Source organism: Clarias gariepinus, chromosome 19 (assembly GCF_024256425.1).
Source record: "Clarias gariepinus isolate MV-2021 ecotype Netherlands chromosome 19, CGAR_prim_01v2, whole genome shotgun sequence".
Lineage (NCBI taxonomy): Eukaryota > Metazoa > Chordata > Actinopteri > Siluriformes > Clariidae > Clarias > Clarias gariepinus.
This window is the reverse complement of record NC_071118.1, coordinates 22,940,137-22,959,650: the sequence shown is the minus strand read 5'-3', so window position 1 is coordinate 22,959,650 and position 19,514 is coordinate 22,940,137. Positions and strand designations below refer to the sequence as shown.

The following is a 19,514-nucleotide window of genomic DNA, read 5'->3' as shown; positions in this document are numbered from 1 at the left end:
ATAAATAGGCCCAACACCATAGTAGCATCCCCATATCATGACGCTTGTGCCTCCATGCTTCACTGTCTTCACAGTGGACTGTGGCTTAAATTCAGTGTTTGGGGGTCGCCTGACAAACTGTCTGCGGCCTCTAGACCCAAAAAGGACAATCTTGCTTTCATCAGTTCATAAAATATTGCACCATTTCTCTTTAGGCCAGTCAATGTGTTTTTTTTTTGGCAAACTGTAATCTCTTTATCACATGTCTTTTTTTGAAAAATGGGACTTTGCAGGGGCTTCTTGCTGATAGCTTGACTTCACATAGCCGTCTTCTAATAGTAACAGTACTAATGGGTAACTTTAGATGTTCTTTGAGTCAATTTTCTTATTCTTCGATCCATTCGAATGTTAGTTTTTGTTTTCTTCTGGTCTTTCTGGTTTTGGCCTACATTTTAAAGCTTAAAAATGATTTGGTATCATTTTAGCAGAGCAGCCTATCATTTTCTGCACTTCTTTGTATGTTTCCCATCTCTACTCAACTTTTGAATCAAAGTACACTGTTGTTCTGAGCAATGTCTGGACAACCTATTTTACTCTGTTTTTTAGAGAAAAAATGCACAGGACAACCTTTTCTGCATTTATCCTTAAATAAGGGGAACTTGTTTGACACCTGTTTTTGACAGAATAATTTACCTCTCCAATTGAACTCCACACGGCTATTTTTTTTAACTGACTAATATTTGTTTTTCTTCACTTAAACTAATAATACATTTAGCACATTTTTCTTCTTGTCGTGATTCAGAATAGAACGCGCAGGGTGTCCAATGCATTTGTGTGATTTAAATTAAAAGTTATAATATGGATATGGAGCTTTACTTACGTTTTTCAACACTGCTATTATTTTAAACATCACTGTATATATACATAAGAATACTCAACAGCTAACAATCTGCAATAAGAGATAATTGCATACATGTACATGCAAGAGAATCATTCACTTTCATGCCACTTTATATTTTATATTTTTTATCTTTTTTTTTCTTCACTTTTGTCATATAAATCTTTCCTGTACTTCCTCATTTTTATTATTCCTTTTGTTTTCCTTCCTTTTCAGTAGATTCTTCACTAGTTTTACTTTACTTTTGACTTTTGACTGCCCTGTAAAAATCTGTTTTGCTGAGATAATCCATCCCACCTCACAGGTGTGTTACATCAAGATGCTGATCTGACATCATGAGTAGTGCACAGGTGTACCTTATACTGCCCACAATAAAAGGCCACCCTGGAATGTGCAGTTTTGTCTCACAGCAAAATGCCACCAGATCTGTTGCTCGTGCATTGAATGTTCATTTCTCCACCATAAGCCGTCTCCAAATGAATTTTAGATCTTTAAGTCCATCTCATGAAAAATCGGAGCAGAAACAAAGGTGTTGCGTTTATATTTTTGTTGAGTGTAGTTGTCATGCCAATAAAGCACCCTTTGCCTTTGAATTTTGATTTTCTGCTTACATTAATTGGTAAATACAGTATCAGGTTAAATACAGTATTTTATGTACTATCATTTGTATCAGCTGAAATAAACACTGTCACGGGCATCTGTTGTTTTCTTAAAACAATGCAGCGCTATAAATAGACAGAACGTGTGTGATTAGAGGTAGACGAAATGTCTGCGCATGCGCGATGGGAAACCCAAACCCTCATTTTCAGAATCTTGCTCCAAGCGCTTCTGGTCACCCCAAAGCACCCCCCCCCACCCCCGCCTTTCAACAAACTCGGGACGCGGTGACGTCAAGTGACGCAGGAGGACTGAACTTCTGCGCTTTAAGTCACAACTTTTGTGAGAGCGTTCCTCACACTTTTGAAACTTCAAGATGGGTTGTAATGAATATTTCTTTTTGTTTATTAGGAACGCTAACAGGAACCCGGACACTGAGCTCCAAATGCTAAACACTTCCTTGAATAACGTGTCTGATGAAAACGGCGAAACTCCGGAGCGCCGTGAAAGCAGCGACTCTGAGGAGACGAAAAAAAATTACCCATGCGCGTGCATTTTAAGCGAAGGAGTCGCCTGCGCGCTCGTGCTTGTGTTCATGTGCGCGCTGGTAGTTCCAGTGTACGTGTGTATGAAGCAGCTCGTTATAGGGAAGCCCACCGAGTTCAACGCCACCAGGGCAAGGTAAGCGCTGTCACCCCTCAGCACAAAGGCGATCAAAACCGAATCGAAAGTGAAGGAATAAACGGTCAGTCTAAAGTTTGGACACACCTATCACTCCATGGTGATTTTATTTTATTATGATTATTGATTTATTTATAAAATCTAAACTATGCAATAATCTCCCTTGAACAGGTGATAATAAGATGTGTCTGCTACTTATGCTCTAATGTCAGCTGATTATTACTGAGCCTGGTAAATCTAAACGAACTGTAGCAGAATATATATATATATTTTTGATCAAGCCAACTAAGACGACCACTGTGTCCTTTTTTAAATCACTGTGTTTAACAGACAATGAAATGCAACCAGACAAACTTCTCTAGTGTCTGCAAATATGCAGCTATTTACGGAAACACACCCACACCCACTTCCACACAATTCTCAACATTTATGCAACTAAAACAGACGTGATTGTAAACTACGGAAGTATAACAGTGCCAAAATTAATTAAAGCAAGGGCGTAGATTTGCTCTGGACATTGATGGGGACCTATAACTCCACCCCATCCCCCGTCCCATTTATAGGAGTAAATAGTGAGTAAAGTTTGTTTTTGGGCTAAACAATGCCTTTAATACGCCTCACCTTTGACCCTAACTCTTCCCCTCTGACTGCAGTAGTACCTGACAGGATTGCCACCTGATAAAATAGCGCGACAAAAAAGTGAGACATGTCATTTCAAAACTTTTGCCAAAAACACTAGTGAATCAGTTACATCCTCAGCCTATCACTTCTCATAATGCTAAATATTCATATAATCAACGTGTATAATACACACACACATATTATATGTTATATATAATAACATTCAGATTCACCTCCTGTGACCTTGCCTCTTCACCTGAACTACAACATGGCTGATCTGCTTCTGTCCCCTAATTTAAAAAAAAAAAAAAACATTGAGGGATTCCTTATGAGCATTGACAGAGAATACCTCAGCCTATTTTTGATAATAATGTTAAATCTCAGGACAACTAGGTATAATAATATCAAGTCATCATTCAACATCACCTGTGACCCTTCTCTCCATCACTGTCTGATATACAGAACATTTGTTTAGGTTCTGTCACCTGACAAAACAGGATAAACACATGCCATTTAAACAGCAATCATTTTATCTCACTTTTTCTGAGTCTTAGTGTGCAAATCCCGAATCAAATCATTAATGTTTGCCAAGTCAGTGAATGCATTTTAAAAACTATTTGTGCGAAGTGGATTGTCAATTGGTATCAACAACTGTCAACAAAATTAAAGCAATGGCAATATTAGTATGAGGCATATAATTTTTTTTTTACAAGACTGATTTCTGACAAATAGTCGTCATTAGATTAGGAGAACTGACAGGGATCATATTTATACTTTTACATTTAGCTGTTTAATCTGCTGTTAGTTTTAAGTCCGTATTCACAGATTATAGCCTGCCCTGCTATAATGAATGTGCGTCAAAGCATTAAAAAAAAAAAAAAAAACACTAGCATTAACGTTAACTTTTGTCGTTACTTTGATGGACTTTAATGGATTCACTAGCGTACTTGAAGTGACTTACACTTTTCTTTGAAAAAAGCTCCTCGAATCCATGAATAAATTCCTACAGCATTTATACTGCTTGAAATTTTAGACTCTGCAATTTATTGTCGTTGTATATTTCAACAGAAAATGCATGTAAAATTCAATGCAAAAATATTCACCTTACTAAATTGCTGTTTAAAAATATATTCAGTTGTTAAAAATACAATCTTCATTATTTTTCAGCCTCTTAAATTCGGGTTTCAAAAAAATCAAGTATTAAAATCCAGGTCGAAAAAATGCGAGTCTTCAAATTCAAGTCGCCAAATTCAGGTAGAAAAAATTTTGGTCTTCACATCCGGGATATCAGAGGAAGAGCAATGGATTGCCGATTTCTGGGCTCCATGTGACAGTGCACTTTAAAGTGTTCTCCCTGTGCAGTTTACTTTGCGGAGAACAACTTGCCGATCGGAACGCGGCACTTGTAACTAACTGGGAGCAGGAGAAATGGCTCTGAGTAAGATTGAGCAGGAATTGCGTGCTGTAAAGAGAATGGACCAAGGGTAAATAAAATTAGTTTTCATTAATTAACAGGGCAAGACAAGTTATTTTAGTGTACTGTTTATTATTTTTCTACCTGAATTTGTCGACTTTAATTTGTAGACTCTGAATTTTAATACCTGAATTTTTTCAACCTGAATTTTAATACTTGAGTTTTTTTTTTCAACTTGAATTTGTGAGGCTGAAATATTATGAAGATTGTATTTTTAACAATTGAATATATTTTTGAACAGCAATTTAGTAAGGTGAATATTTTTGCATAGTATTTTACATGCTTGAATTACATTTTCAGTTGAAATATACAACCACAATAAATTGCAGTTGCCAGACTTTTCAAGCAGTATAAATGCTGTAAGAATGTATTAATTCAGATTAAATTTCAAAGCAGAAAAAAATTCTTAAAAAAAACTTCTTTTTTTGTGACATTTTTTTTTTCAGTTCATGTGATTCAGTATGCTGTTTTGCTTTGAGAAATTTGGGCACTGTTATACTTCCATACGCAACATAGCACAACTTAGGCAATATGGCAAACCGAATATGATTTTATTTTAACCGACTATATAATGACTTAGCCAAACACAAAAAATGGGTCACACAGGCAAAGAAATAACACTAATATCACACGATCACGTGTTTTTCTGGTTGTTTCCATGACCAAAATAATAATAACAATAATAATAATATTCTTAATTTAAGAGTTCTGCATTTTTGTGATGTCATTTCCATATTCCGATAGTGGTAAAATTTACACGTTATAAAAATAAGGACAACTTTTGTTCTAAATGACACATCTTAAAAAAAAACAAATACAGTGGAACCTTGGACTACGAGCATAATTGGTTCCGGAAGAAATAATGAAAACTTAAATTATTTGTTCCACAGCCCAAAAAAATAAATAAATAAAAATAATAAATACAAAATATAGAGTAAAAATAAAAGAAACTATCCTGCACTTTACCTAAAAATAAATAAAAGTGAAGCTGTTTCCGTTTATGCACGCAGGCGCCGTGTGTGTGTGTGTGTGTGTGAAGCTAAGTTTAGAGTAGAGGAGGAATAAGCCCCTCTCCCTCTCCCTCTTCTCAGCTTACACAGTAAACCTTTCTTCTCTCTTATTTGAGCTTCACACACACATTAACGGAAAGACTGTTTTATCGGAAAAATTAGCAAGGAACATCGATAATGACAATACGGCTGCAAGAACAAATCGTTTAAATAGATAAATATCGATTACTTAAAGCATTGGCAACAAATTTCATAATCGATTCATTGTGTCGTGCGACGCGGAGACGTGTGATGATTAAAAAAAAAACTGAGCGCGGAGTGTGAACACACTTGGTCTCGCGCACTGATGCTAGCAGAGTTCGGTGCCTCATAGACAGGCGAGAAAAGAAACAAAAACAAGCAGAGCTAGAGGAAAGATACATGGCAAAGGCAGAGAAATCCGCAATCGTCTCCCCTGCTGGGTCTTAGTGTGCGTCCTTTCTGGTATAATCAATATCCGTGCACGCGTGTACTGTTTACTATAACACTGTGACTACATGTGTGCGTGTAAAATACATTTTATTTTGGCGTCAAAACAAGAAGCACATGTGTGATACATGATACTCGATACTCGTAAACCAAAACTTCAAGTCCAAATTTATTCAAAATCTTTGCTCGTCTTGCGGAACACTCGCAAACCGCGTTACTTGCAATCCGAGATTCCACTGTACACAATTTAATGTTTAAAGCCTTCGTGTTAACATACACCAGCAAGGCTTCCATATAAGCACATACAGTATGTCAAGATCTGTTCCACTTGGGTTTTATTATTTTACATTAATTTTTATTGAATATACCTATTGTTTTCAATCGGTTACATGACACAACCTGTCATAAGAACTTGTAGCCCAAGCTTTCTGTGTGGCAACAGTCGCAATACAATGACCACTACAGTAAATTAAAATATTGCAGCAAGTAAAGCTTTTTCCCTTTAGGTAAATCCTTTATGTTTATGCTGTTTTAACTTCTATTGGCTGTTTTGTTACGTCATTATTAGAGTTTGTGCAATGCCATGCTGTTTTATTTAGTCTTTAGAACAGGTTGCTCGCATGCTCATCACACGGTCGGAAAAGTTGCCGTTCTGTGCCGGAGCAAGAGCACCGACTATAACAGCTGCATGTACTGTTTGCAAGTTGTACTGTTGGTGAGTGCACTGTATCAATACACTGTTTAAAAGTTCTTCACAGAAAGATCTTCTTGTTTTGCCTTATTCCGTCGGGTTTCCACACTGACCAACAAAACTAAACTGCACGCACCACAATTAGTGTCAGAAGTGGGATTTTCATGTGGAAGATTTAACCACACGCATGAGAAGAGAATTAAATTGGATGAGGGAAAAAAAAAAACTCCATAGTATTGGAAAAATAGTACCTAACAACCTTTCGTCAAACTGAATCTTGACAGTTTTACTGCCCCTTTTATTGATTTTTTATGACCTTTTAGTTGACCTTTGGATGACCTTTAGGATTTTTATGACCTAGAGTTTCGATAAAAGGGGGGTGTAACAATGCTTATGCATTAGACATCGTTTAATTTTTTCATGTTGATGCGAGAAGTTGATTGTAGGTGTTTTGTTTTGTTTTATTAGTATTATTATCATTATTATCGGTAAAAATGAATGCTTAATAATGCTAAAATAATTTTGGAGCTGCCTTTGAAGGCTGTGTATGAGTTGTCTTTAACTAGAGCTCCGAAGAAAAGTTTTATGTATTTGCGTCGAACTCAGCCACCACCGCGTGAATCGCTTCGGGAAGGGATTAGTCTGGATCACGGGCGCAAGTGGGGATTTGTGTTTAAATACTTAGACGGGGAGATGTTTTTCTACCAACTTAAAAACGGTGAAACATTTAACACGTGTGTTAAAAAAACAACGATCACCTCAAGCGACTCGGGTGTGTTGAGCTTGATGGTTTTCAAGTTACTTAAAGAAAAGAAGAAGATTAAAGGAGCCTTACCAGCGAGTGAGAGTGAGAACTTAAATCTCTGTCACGAAATTGAAGAAGAAGAAACTTGTGTCGATGAAACAACAACAACAAAGACTGTGCTGCAAAACGAATCAAAGAAAAGACCGATGATAATAATATGGGAGACAAATATATGGGAGGCAGCAGCTACGGGTAAATGGTTTTACCGCGTGAGCTGAGGCTTGACCAGCGAGAACGAGCCAGAAGGATCGGTGACCATGAAGCGCTTCAACACAGAGTGTGGTGTTTTTCACCCGACTCTCAACGTCCCGATCGACGCCTGGATCAGAATGCACAAAGTTTTCGGGGAGCGAATCACAGGACTTTTCCACAAGAGTCGTGATAGGAGGGATCAGCTTGTGACGAGGCGCGCTCTCTTCTAGCTCCGCCTCTTTATCAGGCGGCTAGTTTAAATCCCTCTAGTTCACAGCTTCGATCCATTCGTCACATTTTCCGAATTTATGTCAGCAGTGTCATGGCGAGTGACTCAGAGCAAACCTCGGTGCCTTCAACAATGTCTGAAAGTCAACAGTGTGATTGGGAGGGCTGCGAGTGCGTGACGGTTACGCTGCGTCACGATGATGAGACAGACGGATAGCTTTCCCGTTTTCATCTAAACGAGATAAAAACTTTGGTGACAAGGCTGCTGTCTATAGTTGTGTATCGCTACCGAGAGGAAACCTGCTATGGTTGTATCGTAGACCATCCTAGTCAGAAACACCACGAGTGTCTGTGGGGTTTTACGGACGACTTTTTCCGCGACAACTTTGAAGAAGTGCAAATGAGACTATGGACTGATCACCAGCGGATGAGGTTAAACTGCGTGGGGTGTCCGAGACCGGGACCCCTTTTTCTGTCCGGGTTAACTTTATTTTGCAGAAAAAACTAAAAAATACATAAAAATTTCCCATCTACTTGTTATACCTTCTTTACCTACTAAACCACTCTAACTTCTCCAAATTTTTAAGTTTTTCATCATTTTTCTGCTATCCGAAGTGCCAAAACATCATATGGAGCAACCGTCCGGCCTTGACTTTTGTTAGGAAAACTGGTTTAAAAACACTTTAAATCGACTTAAATACTGTATATCCCTTTTCCTAGTTGGCATAATTTCAAACATGTTTTACATCCATTAACAAAACTATAAAGCATTTGCTCATATATTTCTATCATGATATACAAACGAATGTTGTCCGAATTATGTTGATTCTATCCATATCATCCGGGGCAACCATCAACAAACCACAATTTTGGAACCTTTATTTTGAAAAACATTTCAAGGATGGGATACTGCATCATCCAGACACAAGTGAAGACCCCCTGGAAACAACTGTAAGGTAAATCAGTCTCTCTCATATAGTAGGAAAAAGCTGTTTTTTAACTGCTGTAATGTCGTAGTCACTTTTGGTCATCATGTGGGGCGACCACCCCAAAACTGTAAATTATAATTTTTTTCCCACAAATCTATATTTTGATGATAAATTTGATAGTGCTTTGTCACTAGAAGAAGCTTGTTTGGTTTCTGAGGCTAACCGTTAGCCTGTTATACTTGAGTAAACTTGAAAACATCATATGGGGCGACCGAGTATCATGTGGGGCGACCACTGCTAAATGTGTTAAATGATAGATACATGTCCTATATTTGTAGTTTTCATATCCTATACATCAATTATATACATAGAGTTAATTGTTTAAGCATAATTATTTGTATATTTTATCTTTTTTTTTTTAATTCAGCCATTTTCCATTTCTTTTATGGCGATAAACATTTATTTTTTGTTGTAGTACAATCCTACAGGAAAAATGTAAAAAAAAAACAACAACAACTACACAATGACATTCTATTTATCTGATTATACATGTATTAGACATTTAAAACAAGTTTTAACCTATTTTACCTATTTCCTAGATGGCACAATTAACAAGCAAAGAGAAGACTGCCCGTCATAGACAGAAAGTCAACTCCGACCCTGCAGCAAGAGCAGAGTATCTCAACATCAAAGTACAACGGTTGTTAAGGTTTCTTGCATAAATCCACTGTAGTCACGACAAGTCGTTTGCTGTGTTCTGTAGCTTCGGTAGATTACAGTTACAACAACTTATTTTACTGTATCCTTTACCTCACAGTATCACGGTCAAAAGCTTGTGTTCTCCACACCTTTCTGTATCCTTCCGTGTCGTAACTACAACTTGCAACTAACGTGCGTGATAGACATGCAGCTACACAACTGTGGGATGATGTCACAGAACAACTTATGAAATGATGTCACAATACAACTTACGAGTATAATACTAAGTGCTTAAACTAATAAACTCAATTAACTTAATGTATAATGCTTAACTAACTAATTGAAATGAAATAAACACAACAACAAATTACAAGAATAAAATATAGCCCTTACAATGAGAAAAGAAAAGGAAAGGGCCAGAAAAAGAAACTTATTATTTGTGATATTTGAATGTTGAAAGATTAATTGAGATGCAAGTAGTGTTCCTCCCTGTCCAGTAAATCAAAAAGGTTCCAAAAAAAATATTCTTTACTCAGCTTCTTAAGTTCTTGAAGCATTTAATGTGTGTTGCAATAAAAATGATATAATTTTAAATGTTAATGTCCTTCTGATTTGTTATATTTAAATGTTGAAATGTTATTCGAATAAAAAGAGTTACAATTTCTTTCGTCTTGAACTCTTTTGTGTACATTTTAACTGAGATTTTTATACCTGTGGTTTTCTTATCATTTGGGGTGACCATATGTCATGTGGGGTAACCAACAAATGGCAATAATTACACTAAATTCATAACAAAATATCCATCAGTTTAGCCTCAGATATTAATCAGTGGTATGCTATTGTTGAATGTGTAATATCTGTATAAATTTTAATTCAGTTTTTGCTTTTGAAGTAAAAATCAGTATTGTAACTGGATGATGAGGGAGACTCTGATATTATAGAATAAACTTGTGAAAGAATGGTTTTCATAAAATGAAAGGGCACTAAAGTTTATCTTTCTTCATCGGTTTATCTATTTACTGATATGAGTTCAACTAGTCTTAATGATACATAAAAATGGGAATTTTGAGATATATTACGGTCGCCCAAGATGACTTTTTTAAGGCTATGTATTATAAAATAAGTGTAAAAACATTAAAATGTCAATTTTTTGTACTTTTTTTTTTTTAAAGGCATGTGTACACTACATTCCAAATGTTTAGAAAATGGCCAAACATATTACATAACATATACACTTCCCAAACGAGGGACAAGGCTATTATGGTCATAAAACAGACACATCCTAATTAAGCACTTCACACTGACTAAAGACCAAAGGGTCATAAAACAGACACTTCCTAAATAAGCACTTCACAGTGACAGAGACTATCGGGTCATAAAACACTTCTCTGTGTTAAGCTAAATAGATGATAAAACTCGCACACACCTTAAACGACAATAGTATAGTAAGATACATCACAGACACAGAGAGCGAGTCTTAGCCATAAACACTCATTCAAACAAAAAATATAGTTATTAGAGATGTCTCGAAACCTTGATAGGCTAATGAAAAAAATATATTACGATCCTTCACATCCTGCCAGTTTCGGAGGGGTGCAGAGGTTGCACAAGGCCTTACAAAAAGAATCAGGTCAGAAAATAAATCTCAAGAGGGTTAAGGAATTTCTAGCCGAACAAGAGTTTTTACCTCGAGACCTCTCAACCAGTTTCAAGCAGATCTCTGCGATATACAACGATGGATTTAAGTATTTACTGACGGTAATAGATTTTTTTTTCTAAGAAAGCATATGTAAGAGCTATAAAGAAAAAATCAGCTACAGAAGTAACCACCGCCTTTGCGTCGATTTTAAAAGACAGCGGGGTTCCTCGTTTCCTCCAGACAGACAAAGGGGGCGAATTCTACAATAAAACTCTAATGAGAAAAAATAACATCACGCTTTTCAACACATAGAGATGTGACAGCCTGCGTGGTCGAGAGATATAATCGAACTATAAATCGCTATTTTACCGCTAAAAACATTTTTAGATACATCGACGTGTTGCAGGATTTTATCAAAAGTTATAATAACACATACCATTCTAGTATAAAAATGATGCCTATGCGAGTGACTTCCGAAAACACTTCTCAAGTTTTTCAAAACCTCTACGGTACGTTCCCTCTGCGGCACAAAAAAAAATTAAAGATGAATTTTAAAGAGGGCGACCTGGTGAGAATATCCAAGCTGAGAAGTGTTTTTAAGAAAAAATATACGAAATATATTTCAGGGACGAAATATTTTTAGTTTCAGGGACGAAATATTTACGGTATCTGATTGTAGCTCCCTCTTGTGTATAAATTAAAGGATTATGACGGTGAAGTGTTAGAGGGTACTTTTTACTAGGCCGAATTACAAAAGTAAAGGTCGCTAAAGACAAAGTCTTTCAGATACAAAAAATTCTGGAAGAGCGTATGATAAGGGGGGTGAAACATTATATGGTGAAATGGCGAAACTGGCCTGATAAATTCAACAGCTACGTGAAAGCCGGGGATTTAATCAACGTATAAAAAAAATCAAACTGGAAGATGCACAATCATTTGCACAATGGAACGTTCAAGCAGAGAGGTTTTCTACATCACCTTACCCTCGAACGCGAGCTACGACGTGTTTAAGAATAATAGGAGTTCAAGTTTTCGCGTGGACATGGCCAGGCATATAGTCCTCGACGGAAAAGTGGGAAGTGCGTGGGAAGTGGCGCTGACAGATGTATCATATTCACATTCCTGGCATAACCTACCAAGAGAGGGAGCCAGTTTTATGTGGATAGACACCTGGGAACACGGAACTCGCGGCGACGCTGGCGAGATGGATTTGAGTGCATTTACCCAGCATAGAGTTAAATTAAAATATGGTGTTTATGAAGACAAAGATCACCTTATGAAAACTCTGAACAAGGAATTTCGACAGATAGGATTTGACGTCGGGTTAAGTTTTAATAGACCCCTACAGTGTTTCCAATGGATGGGAAGCGGTCGCTATCGGCTGCATTTTACAGCCCCTCTGTGTTTCATGTTGGGTGTGAAACCTGGTAAATGGTTTACGACAGGCCCCGGACCAAAAATATCCCCATTCTCCGCCGACATGAAAGCGGGATTTTATCATCTCTATTTTTATATCAACGTCATCACTCCGCAGATCGTAGGTGACGCATACGCGCCTCTGCTACGCACGGTTAAAATAGGGGGGAAATATAGAGATGTTATCACTTGCTCATACAGCACCCCCCATTACGTACCCGTGGCTAAGAATCATATTGAAAACATACATGTGGAGATTAAATCTGATCAGAATAAACAGGTAGTCTTCACCTATGGTAAGACGCTACTCACGCTCCATTTCAGACTTGTTAAAACATCATTATGGCTTCGTTAACTTACAGAGCGGACCCCAGGCGTTTTGTGACTTCATGGTTTACCGGGTTTTAACGGTGCCCCGGTTATGTACGAACGAGGAGTCGGTCGTTTTTTTCGAGACTGTTTCGTTTTATAATACCTTTGGTAAAAAAGGGTTTTAACGTTGCTAAGCCTCATCTAACAGTACTGCTAAGGGCATCGCTTCGGACGTAATTAGCAGAGCCGTCAGGAAAGCAAGGCTCGGGAGATCAGGAGGGGACAGGAATCTCGAAGAGCCATAAAACGACCGCCCGGTCAAGGCGTATAAAAGTCCAAAAAAAGTGTATCTAAAAAGGGGAAAATATAGGAATATTCATGATAGAAAATCAGTTGGTGAAAGTAGATCTGCAGGAAGGAGGTCGACGGCGAGGTCTCGCGACATATTTTAGAGTTGACTGAAAATAAAAATAAAAAATCAGACATGGCTCTTTTACATGAGAAATCGTCCGAATGCACCATGACGGAGCTCGACTTATTTTTCGGCCCCTATGACCCAGCTCTCTGTCGAAGAGAGCCAACACATAGAGATTCAACCTTTATCCGCAATAACCGATAGAGGTCCGATAGAATTCATAATAAACGGTAGCGGAGATCATTATCTTGACCTTACTGAAACATTATTATTTTTAAGATTGAAAATTACTAATCCTGACGGATCGGATATTCTGCCCGACGCGCCCTTACAGGGCTATGATAGAGACCTTGCTGAATTATTCAGAGGATACTCTGAAAACTCAATTCAGTGCCAGTCTGTTTTACAAAGACACAGCGGGAGCCATGGATTCACTGGTGGTGGTAAACGGCCCCAATCGAGGCCTGGTTTAGAGGGCTCGATTCAGTCAGGAATCTAGGGAGATTCATCTATTAGGCGCTCTTCACGCGCACATTTTTTTCAGCGAAAGACTCCTGTGAATCAGGTTGATTCGCGCTAATGATGATTTTTGCCTCATGCATCCGAGCAATTGTGTTTATAATCTAAAAATACTGGGAGCGTCTCTTTTAATCAAAAAGGTCTCTTTGTATCCTATTTTGCGTATAAACATGAAAACCTACTCTATCCCGGAGAATTCCTGCGTGTGTAATCATGAGAATCTGTTTCTGGGGGCTACCCCCAAATACGTGGTATTGGCTATGGTGAATCACGAAGCGTTCACAGGTAAACGTGACCTTTTACCGTTTAACTTCATACACAACGACGTCGAATATCTGGCGCTGTGTCAAGACGGTTCAACCTAATTCAACAATGGCTTAGCCGTCAAGGAGTTTTACAACATATTTACAGCTACAGGGAGACATCTGAAAGATCTACCACTCGCCATCAACAGACAGGATTTCTTTATTTGTTTTTAATCTCAGCCCCTCCGAAGACACAGAGGCTGTTTTCCCATATCCAGCGGGTCTTTAAGGCTTGAATTACGTTTTTGCACCCCACTACCCCACCCAACTACGCTGATAGTGTACGCCTGTTAAAATTCGATTTTTGAAATAAACTCTAAAAGAAACGTCCTACTTGACTTTTACTAAGTTTATTCCGCCGGAGGAGGGAAAAAAAATTAACAATCATCAGCTGGAAAATCTTCTCCGTCATCTACTGGGAGATTCGTTCAGGGGCGTTTATAATTCTGACGAGCTACTTATGCTACCGAAAAGTTTTCATCATCTGGCCTATTTTATAGTTAACACGCACCCGCGACACATGCCCAAAGAACATTGGCTCTTTCTCTTTTTGAACGCCGACAGGGAAGCGAGCTTTTTTGGTTTCTCTCCTGACTTTATGTATTATCCAAAAACAATCCTAGATTTTTTGGAAAATCAAAGAGGGGCGAAAAACGTTTTCTACCATAACATACCCATGTCGGCTGTCTGCGGCGGTAGAGACCCATGTCGGCTGTCTGCGGCGAACATTGCGTGTATTATCTGTATCATATGTGTATCATAGGGCATGCGGAGTGGCGTACGAAGACGTGCTATTTTTTTACGGAAATGACGTGATAAAAAATGACAGGATGGTGTCTGAGTTTATGAACAGATATCAGAGCTGTATAAGGAATCATCGAGCGGGTCTATTTAATCACACTGTCTGCTCTCTTTCATTCATTTCATGAAAAATTAATCCATCGAGGTAAAAGATTTGCGAGTCGCATGTTCTTTTTCTTCTTTTTTTTAATTACTGATAGCGGGGATGTCTCGGCTTGTGGCGGAGAGGCTTTTATAATAACACAGCGTCGTAACTTTTACCCGTCGAGCCACCAGCGCCACTGTCTTTAAGCGATTCAATGTCCCGCCGTGCAAGGCTGCTAGGGATGGTCGATAAGGGGATATTCAGGCTTAAGAGGGTCTGTATAAAAGCGTTCCAGCCCGTCAGGCGCCTGTTAATAGACATCTTGCCGGTGCTTGTTAAATGTTTTATTAAATCGACTGTGGTCACTGTTAATCACACGCTTCTTAAAAATAAACTCCCCATTTTCGTTACACTCCCCCGGCCCGGAGGCCTCTGATATCTTATGTAAAATATAATTGGCATTCTTTTTGAAACGTGGGTTAATGCATTCGATAACGTCTTTTAAAATATCGTCTTTTTTTTCTTTCTGGGCCTCGACGAGGTCTTCGGCTTCTTTAGGTAAAGTAAGGCCGATCTCTCGCCTTGCTTCTGTTTCTAAAGATTAAGTTATCTTTGCAGGAGAACGTTTTACTTTTTCATTTTTTTCGTCGGGTGATATCCTTTTCTAAACCAGTATCTCTCTTATCTTCTGATCCAGCTCATTTTCGGCTCTTTTTCTGATATCTTCACTGTGCTTAACCTTCTTGTTTAGATGGTTTAGTTGTTCAGGGGAGACAAGATACATTTTCTGCGAGATCATTCTTTATTTATTTAGAAATGGTACCGCCGATCAGCTGCGCTACGAACGGTAAAGCCGTGCTGTGTAATGGTAGAAGAAAACCGCCGGTTTATTTGTAGTGTCTTCATAACTCTCCAAAAAGAAGGCCCTCTGCCTCGGGAATATCTGATTTGCTAATATAGACATCTGCAGCTTGTCAAAGGGGGTTTTAAAATAAAATATGTGCAGTTTAATTTCAGGGTTCTACTGTATTTACCTTTATAAAAAATGTTCTGAGTCAGAAACATAACAGACATATTTCTGTGATGGCGATACTGTGTGGAAATTTTAACCACTTCAGGATGGTCAGAGGCTTCCAAAACGATGTCATCCAAAATAACCAGGGGCCTCATGTACAGTATCAACGCTGCGTGCGCACAAAAACTTTGCTTACGCCAGTTTTCACGCTCACGGTCGGACAGTGAAATTAACATGAGAATGTGCGTTCTTCCACGCCAACTTCATGTCTGGCGCACGTGTATTTCTTGTGTGTGTTTGTTTTATTTACGTTGGCGACTCCTAGAGGCAATTATGTTAAATTGCACACTACAAAGTATCGCACCAACACGTGAAAAACATTGCTATTAATTTAAAATTGATAAAATGGGTTAATTGACACAATATTTTTCTACCAATTATGTGATTTAGAACATATAAAAGCATTTGCAAATGTATACAACCCTTGGCAATGGCCGAATCCGAAGGGAACGCATTTTTAGGGATCACAGTGATTTTCTGGCCCACGACGATGACTGGCTTATTAGCCGTTTCAGATTTCCAAGAGCTATCCTTTTGGAGCTCTGTGCTGAGTTGGGTCCAAATTTGGAAAGAGAGACAGCGAGGAGCCACGCAATACCCGTTCCCTTACAGGTGCTGACAACGCTTGGTTTCCTGGCAACTGGTTATTTTCAAAGGAAACTGGCAGACCGCTCGGGGTTAAGCCAGTCGTCTTTGAGCCGTGCAATGCCAGCTGTATGGGACGGGATCATCCGCATGTCTAGCAGGTATATAAGGTTTCCATACCATGTAGTTGACCAGCAAAACATTAAAGCGCAATTTGCAGCGATCGCCAGTTTTCCTAATGTAATCGGAGCGATCGACTGCACGCACATTACTATAAAGGCGCCATCTTAAGACGAATTTGCATACGTGAATCGGAAACATTTCCATTTAATAAATGTGCAAATAATATGTGATGCTCAAATGCGCCTAAAAAATATTGTGGCAAGGTGGCCTGGGACAACCCATGATTCATTCATCCTCACAAACAGCATGGTTGGGATTAGGTTTCAAGGTGGCAGGGTGCGCGATGGGTGGCTTCTTGGTGAGTGATGTATTTAAAGATATTATTCCAGCTAATTTTTTTTAAATAATTTTTCTTATAAATTCCGGAGAACAAACTTGCAAATAACACAGTTTTTCTCCGGTCCACCTCCAATTCACATTTTGTGAAGTTTCTCTTCTTGCTTGCTTTTGCCATTGCTTTTTCGTTTGGTTTTGCCAAAGTGGAGTCATTACCATATTTATACGGGGGAGGAGGCAGGAAGGGGGTTTTGTGCTCGTGCACGTGCACTCAATTTCACGTTAATTCGGATGTACAAAGAGAATATGCGTGGGATACCGCGTACGCAGTGTTTCATACATCAGATTTTTTTACTGCGTACGCACATTTACAGCTTTGTCCGTACGCAATGTTTTAGTATGAATTCAACGCAAGTCTTTGTACATGAGACCCCAGATGATTTTTATCTTTAGGAAAAATAGTTTCATCATCAAATGAATCAGGCAGACCTTCTAAAAACGTTATCCTTTTATTCAACATTTTCTGCATTTCACTGTACATTGGTTGAAAACATGTGTATATCCAATAATATCAGGCTTTGTATCCAAAACGTGTACAATTTTCCAACACATTCTTTACAAAGAAAGTTTTTCCTGATCCACTGGGTCTCACAACCAGATATGAAAATGGTAATTTTAGTCTAGGGTCGAAAGTTGTTTCCTCCGCAGCCTCGAGGTGTGACATGTTTATTTATTTATTTTTATTTAGTAGCTAAAAGGTAAGCTCCCACCCCTGGCCAATAGACGTCTCTTGTCAAAAACGACGCAAAACCTTTGCAAAACCCATCCAATTTGTCCGTTAGTTGACCTAAATAATTCCCCATCTCAAGAGGGGTCTTGCCTTCTCTGGTTATATAGATCAGGCTGTCTGTGTCATAATACAAGACTCTCTCTTGCAGCTGATCCAGGTAACTAAAGAGGGTCATTCGGCCGTAGCCTGTTTTAAAGGCTGCAATAAAACATTATCTGTTTTGTTAGGGGGTGCGATACAGCGCTCACCGTGCTGCCATTGTAACATAGCGACGTTCTCGTTTAGGAAGCTGAAATAGTTAACATTATGATTACCTGAAAACATGTAATTAATGAAGATTTTAGGATCGCTTACGAGTTCGGTGTTAATCATGTTGGAGTGCTGAGCGAATTTACCCCAGAAGCTGTTCAGACAAAGTTTAGCCACTTGTCTTTTGGTGGGGTTAAAGGCGATTTTGGCTGCGTCTAACAGAATACCCTGATAAGTGTTCTACTCGGCTATGTAACGCTGTTTACCCTCATCGTCCGTAACCTCTGATGGATATCTGCTTGCCTCTTGTTTGTCTTTTAAAAAAGTTTGGATGTAGCCCTTGAATAGGTCGGCATGAGCGGCAGAGAGTGAAAACCAAACGTCCTTTGCGGGCAATGCTTTCTGGGTAATGCAGTCCAAAGTGCGAAAACGCGAGATAAGCTGGAATATAGAGCCTGAGCCTGTTTTCTTAAGTAGTTTTTGGTTTGATTTAAGTACGGAACCCACCCGGAAGTTTGTAATATCGCCTGACAACGCAGAAATTAAAAGAATGGACATGCATCGACCCGTTTGTCTTTCTCATCACTGCATGGGCATGAATTAACAGGCTGTTGCGCTGCCGCGACAACAAAAAAAAGCAGAGAAGCTAACACAGGGTAAGTAGCGTACTGAGAGAGATATGAACGCGATGTGTTTACTGATGTGTTTACATGACTTCTTAATCATTGACAGACACCGTTATAAACCATCTAGCGTTACAAAGGTAAGCATAATATAGTTTTCCGACTACGTACACAGTTTGCAACTAGACAATCACCTTAAAGCATTGTTTATTATAAACGTGCGATTAGCAACTATATAGAAACGGATGTACATGAAGAAGAGGACATAACCATGTTCTATGAGAGTGCAAGTTAACTTACACTCCGCATTCATCATGATTATTAGAAAAGGCGATCTGCAAAGATTCAGAGAAAAAGAAATTACACTCACCGAGCCTGGTGAAGATGAAGCAGGAACACGAAGCGTTAGTACAGATCCATTTTTAAGGAGCTTCTTCCTAGCAAAACCTGCTTTATATTGACCCGCGTTTATAAAGCAGTCTGGTGAAAAATAATTAGTGCAAACATGAACGCATTTAGGTAGATCGACGGGGACGTTAGCTTTAAAAACTAAATTCAGCCACTGCGTCCTCAGCGGCTCAGATGTCGGTAGTGAATGACGACTGCTGTGTTCACTATTACTCCCAACAGCTGTACACCACACTCGCTTAGGCGACATTTTGCTCCAGCGTTAAAAAACAATGGCCAACAGCTTCTTCCCGGGTCTTTGCTAAAACACCGGTGTCAATCAACTATAGTAGGAGCGGCCTCTGTCGGTGTGGCGTCACATCGACAGGCATTTGAGATTGGCCTGATTTCAGAAGGGGCATTTTAATAAATGAAAAGAAAATCACTGCGCGGCTCTTTATCATTGTAGAGTGGTTGTGTACACACTCTCCTTACACACATTTCAGTCCAAACAGCTTGAAAAAGTGCATGTAGGACCGTATGACCCCTTTAAAAATTATTAAGTCACGTAAGGGTAAAGTA

At 38.8% G+C, this 19,514-nt stretch overlaps 1 protein-coding gene across 5 annotated transcripts in view; it reads left to right on the top strand.

Moving 5' to 3' along the window:
• The first annotated feature begins 1,772 nt into the window (after positions 1-1,772).
• The window catches only part of LOC128507165 (endoplasmic reticulum metallopeptidase 1-like), a 53,690-nt gene continuing 35,948 nt past the window's right edge, over positions 1,773-19,514 (top strand). For 2 of the 5 annotated variants that reach the window (XM_053477839.1, XM_053477841.1), the window contains exon 1: positions 1,773-2,155. In XM_053477839.1, coding sequence (XP_053333814.1) covers positions 1,851-2,155 — 305 coding nt within the window. In that variant the 5' untranslated portion in view covers positions 1,773-1,850. Of the gene's footprint in view, positions 2,156-3,966; positions 4,261-6,327; positions 6,444-19,514 lie in introns of those variants that run through there. The other 3 variants (XM_053477838.1, XM_053477837.1, XM_053477840.1) reach the window with 3 other exon arrangements.